Source organism: Anas acuta, chromosome 1 (genome assembly GCF_963932015.1).
Source record: "Anas acuta chromosome 1, bAnaAcu1.1, whole genome shotgun sequence".
NCBI lineage: Eukaryota > Metazoa > Chordata > Aves > Anseriformes > Anatidae > Anas > Anas acuta.
In genome coordinates this window covers 109,245,156-109,251,155 of record NC_088979.1, presented here as the reverse complement: position 1 = coordinate 109,251,155, position 6,000 = coordinate 109,245,156, and the positions used below count along the sequence as shown (strand labels likewise).

The following is a 6,000-nucleotide window of genomic DNA, read 5'->3' as shown; positions in this document are numbered from 1 at the left end:
AAGGGAGGTGTAGATGTGCCTGCAGTACTCAGCCAGTAATTCCCATCACTTTGCTTTTGCTCACAGCTTGCTGTTTTCCCCAGGATCCTGAGCTCTTTGAGAAGGGCTTCTCCTAGCCCTTACAGATAACTGCTACTTGGGAGCTCATCTCCATCTGAAAGCTCACTGTTAGCATTAGGCCCATAAGCAATGCTGAAAATAAAAAATTCTATAGCACAACAGATTCAATCACTTCATTTTCTTGCCTAAAGCACACGGTGATTTCTTCCCCTGTTTGGCTCCGTGGGTGGAACAGGCATTTCAGTATACACTGCCACGTTCATTACAAGGAGTTCTTCCGTGCTGGAGATATTAACATCTTTGTTATTACTGCCAGTTCTCTCCTCCCCCGTACCAAGTGGTCGTCTGAGCTAGAATTCCTTTTAAAGACAGATTCCCAGTAGTAGTATTTTCCTCCTCGAAGTGAAGATCATCTCTTTAGAGGTCAGCTCATTCTGCTTTCTCAGAATTCTGCCTCCCCCATTTTCCTTAGAAAGTCAATACTAAAGATGACATCAAAACCGCTTGCAGAAATGCACAGAAATTCTAGAAATCCAGGTCATAGTCACCTCTTTGTAATCATTAACAGCTCACAAATGGTCTTTGAGTTAAAAAGTTTTATGCAAGAAAAAATGTTTAACATTTAATATAAAGTCAGTTTGACATAGCTTATTTTTCAAACATCATTAACATCATTCTCTTCCTTTTCATCAACTGACAATTAGAAGATCACAATTGAAAAAGTCATCCTAAATACTTTTAAAAGCCTTATAAAAACATTCATAAAGTGCCACCCACAAGAGCGCCTAAACAAGAACCTGGGAGAAATACCTAATAGGATGTTAATTTACTTAATTGCTGCTGAGGATTAAGCTGTCAAACAGCAGCACGATTTCTGGGACTGTCAATTTAACAACCATACAACCCAGCAAAAACACAATCCCATAGACAGGGCCTCCTCAGAGTATCAGCTGGGCCTACAACATAGGCAGCGTTGTGGGGGTTTAAAATAAATAGCTGCTAACACCACCTAAAACCATGAAAACTGCCAAGTGGGAGATGTGGATTCTAAGGGGAGCAATCATGTAAGGCTGTGCCCTTAGCCCAAGGGCAAAATCCTGGCAGCTTGCAGAGAAAACAGATTTCAGCTGGTTTTTACCAAGGCAAAAATCACACCCCATAGAAAAAAAAAAAGCAGAAGGCACTGATCCTTGGAACGATTGTGTTCTCCCCTCTTGGCCTTGAACGTACCATACCGTAAGCACCTTTTTTTTTTTCCTTGTCCCTGAAAGAGGGGCTGGGAACAGCCACCTCGCTGCAGTGAATGTGCACGAGTTCATTTGGCAGTGGCTTCCCTCTTTTCTTGTGCGCATGGGCAGTGCTCACAAGCAGGCCTGCCCAGAAGAAAAGGGGACGGTCTCTGAGGGCTCCCTCCCCCCAAATCCATGCCCCACGTGAGGTGTCCAGGTGTCTTCACAGCACCACGTAGCTGCTGCCCATGGTCCCCAGGGCCAACTACTCTGTGTGGTGTTTCTGGTGGCGCACCAGCTGGGGCTGGAAACGAAAGCATTCCCCACACTGGGTGCAGCGGTACGGCTGCTCGCCTGTGTGGATGCGGGTGTGCTTGATGAGGTTGGAGTTGCCGCTGAAGCCCCGGCCACACTGGCTACATTTGTAAGGCTTCTCACCCGTGTGGGTCCGAGCGTGATTAATGAGGTCAGAGCTCTGCCCGAAACATTTGCCACACTGCCCGCAGGAGTAAGGCCGGACACCATCGTGGGCTCGCTGGTGCTGGAGCAGGTGGGAGTGTTGGCTGAAGCATTTCCCGCAGGCTGGGCACTTGTAGGGCCGCTCGCCTGTGTGCATGCGCTGGTGCTTGATGCAGGTGGAGCTGTCGCTGAAGATCTTCCCGCACTCACTGCACACGTAGGGTTTGAGCCCGGTGTGGATGCGCTGGTGCTTCAGGAGGTTGGAGCTCTGGCTGAAGCTCTTTCCACACTCCGTGCAGGTGTAAGGCTTCTGGCCCGTGTGGACCCGCCGGTGCTGGATGAGGTGGGAGCTTTGGCTGAAACCCTTGCCGCACTCCCCGCACAGGAATGGGCGCTCCCCGGTGTGCATGCGCTGGTGCTGGATGAGGTGGATGCTCCGGCTGAAGCCCTTGCCACACTCGGAGCAGATGGTGGGCCGCTCTGCGCGGTGGGCTCGCCGTGAGGCTGCTGCCACCCCTCTCTCTTGTCTTTTTACCAGGCTGATGGCAGAGCAAGGCAGCTTAGCCTCCTCTGCCGGCCTATAGTCACCTCGCTGTGCCTCTGAGGAGCCGCGCTGACTTCCGTGGCCATCACCCAACTGTTGCTCTCCTCCTCTGGACCCCACTGCCAACACGTCCTGCTGATCTGTGCTTGCAAAGTGGTTGCGAAGGGGATCTACCTCACCACCTGGAAAAAATGCACAGGTAATTGTGATAATTGCTTGGAGATGGCATGGCAGAGAATGGGCAAGCTCTTCTCCCAGGGAGCCTGGCCTGCGCTGTGTAGGAGAAGCAGTAAAGGGAAGGGCTGGGAGCAAAGCAAAATCTAGCCATAGGAGCATAGCCTCACCATGCGACACAGAGCATGTGTGCCACAAACAGCAGGATGCTATAGGTGTTTGATAGAATCATGGAATAGCCTGGGTTGGAAGGGACCTTAAAAATCATCCATCTCCAACCCCCCAGCCATAGGCAGGGATGCCACCCACTAGATCACACTGGCCAAGGCCCCATCCAGCTTGGCTTTGAACACTTCCAGTAATGGGTCTTTCCTTGCCCCTGGGAAACCTTCATATTTTGTCTTAATACTATGTCTTCTCATACGTATTTTTAACAGTACACTGACAAGGGCAGGTGGTCTGCCTGCCCTGGGGAGGAAGGAGAAGATTTCAGGATGAGATGGATGAAATGAAGCAGCTTAAATAACTTTGAGGAAGCTCAAAGAACAATTTGCTTGCTCTGTTTGTAAACTTATCTGCTTTATTTCTCACCCATATGCATCTCTTCCAGCACCTCATGATCTTCATGATCTTGATCTTCTCCTTGGTCCATCTGGGCATTTATGTCAGGTTCAGCAATCAGGAATCCTTCTTACAAAAGCAAACAAAATTAAACTTAGTTGAATATTCAGCAAGAGTGCATCACAGAATATACCTTAAAATCTACTGCGCCTGCTGAATATGGGAACAGGCATCACTTCAGGAACATATTCCCTGAACTGTGCTTCAAGCTACCAATCCTTCTTGTTTACTTATGGCTGAGCCAAAGGAAAAATACACCTCTGGACAACTATTCAAGCTCCAGATGCAATTGGCTAACTGGACAGTCGGGCTCTGGTGTAAACACCATGCAGTGATGGCGCCTCATTGTGGTCCACTTCATCACTAGCAGTTATTTACCGAAAGGTAATTGTTAATAAGGGATTAGATAATGCCAGAATCAAGGAGACAACTGAGACTTCTTGAACTAGAACCCTGAAGAAAGAAAACAACAAAAAACAGATGTGCAAAAAAGAAACCTTAGAAGTTAGAATAACCTGAGTTCCTGCTTTAAATATTCCCTGAATGCCAAAGGGGACTACCCCTGCAGACACATCATTTCAAGCTGTTCCAAGGTAGGGCTATCTGCAGCCTTACAGCCCTCAGGACTTTACCACTACCAAGAAGCTGCTGCGACAGGTTGATGGCACAAGCCAACTCAAAGCAAGTGGACAGAGCAGAAGGAAGAGTTAGTTCCCTTCTGTTACTGGCAGGAACACATCCTTGGTGTTACTGTTTGAAGGTGAAAACCAAGGCAGTACGAACACCTGTGCATGTAGGTTTGGGAGGTTACTGGATGCAACATTCATGGCTTTGCTAAAATGAGGTGGGAAGAGTGTCTGATCCGGACCTCCGGCCATGCCATTCTGGGGTCCTTGACTTTAGTACAGTAACAGCACATATCACAACAGCAGATTTTATGGTTGGGTCCAATGACTTATTTTCTTTACCTCGGCCACTTGCAGGCGGACATTCATCCTCCGGCCGCTCAGCCCCGCAGCCCTCCTGTAGCTGTGGCTGTCTGTGGCTGTGTCCGTGTCTGTGCAGCCTGCGGGCACCAGGGCAGCGTGGCGCTCCATCCCTCCAGCTCCTCGGGCTCCTCGGGCTCCTGCCGCCTGCCCCCCCGGCGCTGCTCACCCCGGGGCATGCTGGCTTCGTGTCGGTGCGATGGGAGCCCCCCTCCCCACACCGAGCCCTGCCTACCTGCAGGGCGCCCGGCGCCGGCCCCGCTGCCGGCGGCTGCCGCTTCCTGCTCCGCGGCCAAAGGGCGCCGCTTCCTGGGCGGAGCAGCCGGGCCCAGCAGGGCCGAGCCTGGCTGTTTTGGGGCCGGCACGATGGGGGTAGCGGGGGGCGACTCCCAGCCCTGCCCCTCCACCCCCCCCCCGCCCCGAGGCAGGCAGGAGCTCAGGCCGAGGGGGGCTTGCGGGGGGCGGCTGTGGGAGGAGGTGGCCGGGTCTCAGGGGTGTGAGGGGAGCCCTCTTTCGTGCCATGGTGCCTTTGTTTGCTCGCTGTGGTGACATTTGGGCTTCCCTGCTGCCTTACCGTGGGCCTGGACCGCTGCCACACTGCTCCAGTGTCATCCTACAGAAAACTACCCAGCTTTTTTGGGAGCTAAAACGCCCCAATACACAGCGTGTGCTTCGTGGTGGTGCACAAAGGCTGGCGGGCTCAGCACAGGAACGAGCGGTTTTCAAGGAATCTGGGACTCTTTCCTAGAAACAAAGCATAAAAAACACCCCCAAAGCCACTCAGGTTTCCTTTTCACTTAAAGCGATTGTTAGCAAGGCACAAAAGCGATTTGAGTTAGTCAGAAACCTCAGTGACTGTGTGCCCTAAACAATATGGGAATTGCAATTAAGAGTGAAATGAGAAAGGTTGTTTTGTCACGCGGAGGCTTTGTTTGTTAGGTTTAAGCGTCAATTTGCATTAAAGACTTGCTGTTGGAGAAGTCTGTCTGATATGGGCTCGTTAGGCTTGCAGTCTGTGATTTCTCTGGGTCCAAACAGATGGAGAAATGGCCATCAACAAAATAAGCTGGGAATACCGAAATAGAATGAAAGGGAAAACATAGCCCATCAGTTTGTAAAACAGTACGACTGTCAGGCGCATTGCTGCATCCCAGTCATGTTTGCAGCACAGCACATCTGCTTAGAAATATGGAGGGTAGAGGACCAATATGTTCACCGTCAAAGTACAAATGCATAGAGACAACAGAGAGAGGAAAGTAGTCCTGAACATGAAGCTAAAGTACTGCCCATGGCTTTGACACTGATAGGAGGGGACACTGTAGGCTCAGGCATCAGTGAAGAAAACTGCTAAATTCATTTCCAAATACATATTGAAAAAGAGGTGATTGGAAAACCTCAGAGTGGATCTACTGTGGACAATCCCCAACTGACCACCCTGATCCCCATCAAGACATGGCTGGTGATAGGGATGAAAAGAGAACAGGGGATGTAATATACCTTGTTTCTAATAAGGCTTCTGATGGGTTACTGCATCTGCTTTGGAAACTGAGAGGCTGAAAACTTACTGGTCCTCCAGGCTCAGCCAACGTTTTAATGTCTAATTCATGACCCATAACAGCCGGTGGTTAGTAATGACTTTTTTTTTTTTTAATGAGGAACTTGGGTGATGAGAAAGAACGCATCCATGGCCAGTTAGCAGGTGATACTGAAATGGAGTGGGAGCTGAGATATTCATACATCAAAGATTCAGTTCCAAGGAAACCTGAGAAACTCAAGAATTGGGCCAACAAACCTGACGTAGTTTACCAAGGAGAAGGGCAAAGTTCCTCATGCATGTCAGAGGATGTGCATTAGCACAGGTTGGGAGCTGGCTGCTTGAGTAAGAGCTGTGCTGAAGAGGATCTGCACCAAGGTCCTACGCCAAGCA

The 6,000-nt window shown here is 50.1% G+C and overlaps 1 protein-coding gene across 2 annotated transcripts; it reads right to left on the bottom strand.

The window, feature by feature from the left end:
- Positions 1-641: 641 nt before the first annotated feature.
- LOC137861105 (zinc finger protein 501-like) lies at positions 642-4,376 on the bottom strand. Of its 2 annotated transcripts, none has more exons than XM_068692194.1 (3): positions 4,056-4,376; positions 3,058-3,156; positions 642-2,474 (listed from the first exon to the last, which is right to left on the bottom strand). In XM_068692194.1, exons 2-3 carry the CDS (start codon positions 3,116-3,118, stop codon positions 1,555-1,557), a joined length of 981 nt encoding a protein of 326 aa, XP_068548295.1. In that variant the 5' UTR covers positions 3,119-3,156; positions 4,056-4,376; the 3' UTR covers positions 642-1,554. The 2 variants fall into 2 exon arrangements, with proteins under 2 accessions (XP_068548295.1, XP_068548298.1); XM_068692197.1 differs by having other exon boundaries at positions 3,058-3,153.
- Between the last annotated feature and the right edge of the window lie 1,624 nt (positions 4,377-6,000).

What these genes read in the sequence shown, in the direction of transcription:
- LOC137861105 (XM_068692194.1), bottom strand. Translation starts at nt 3,118, where the DNA reads ATGGACCAAGGAGAAGATCAAGATCATGAAGATCATGAGGTGCTGGAA. An exon ending in GCTGGAAGAGATGCATATGG is followed by an intron (nt 2,475 to 3,057) that starts GTGAGAAATAAA and finishes CATTTTTTCCAG; the next exon opens with GTGGTGAGGTAGATCCCCTT.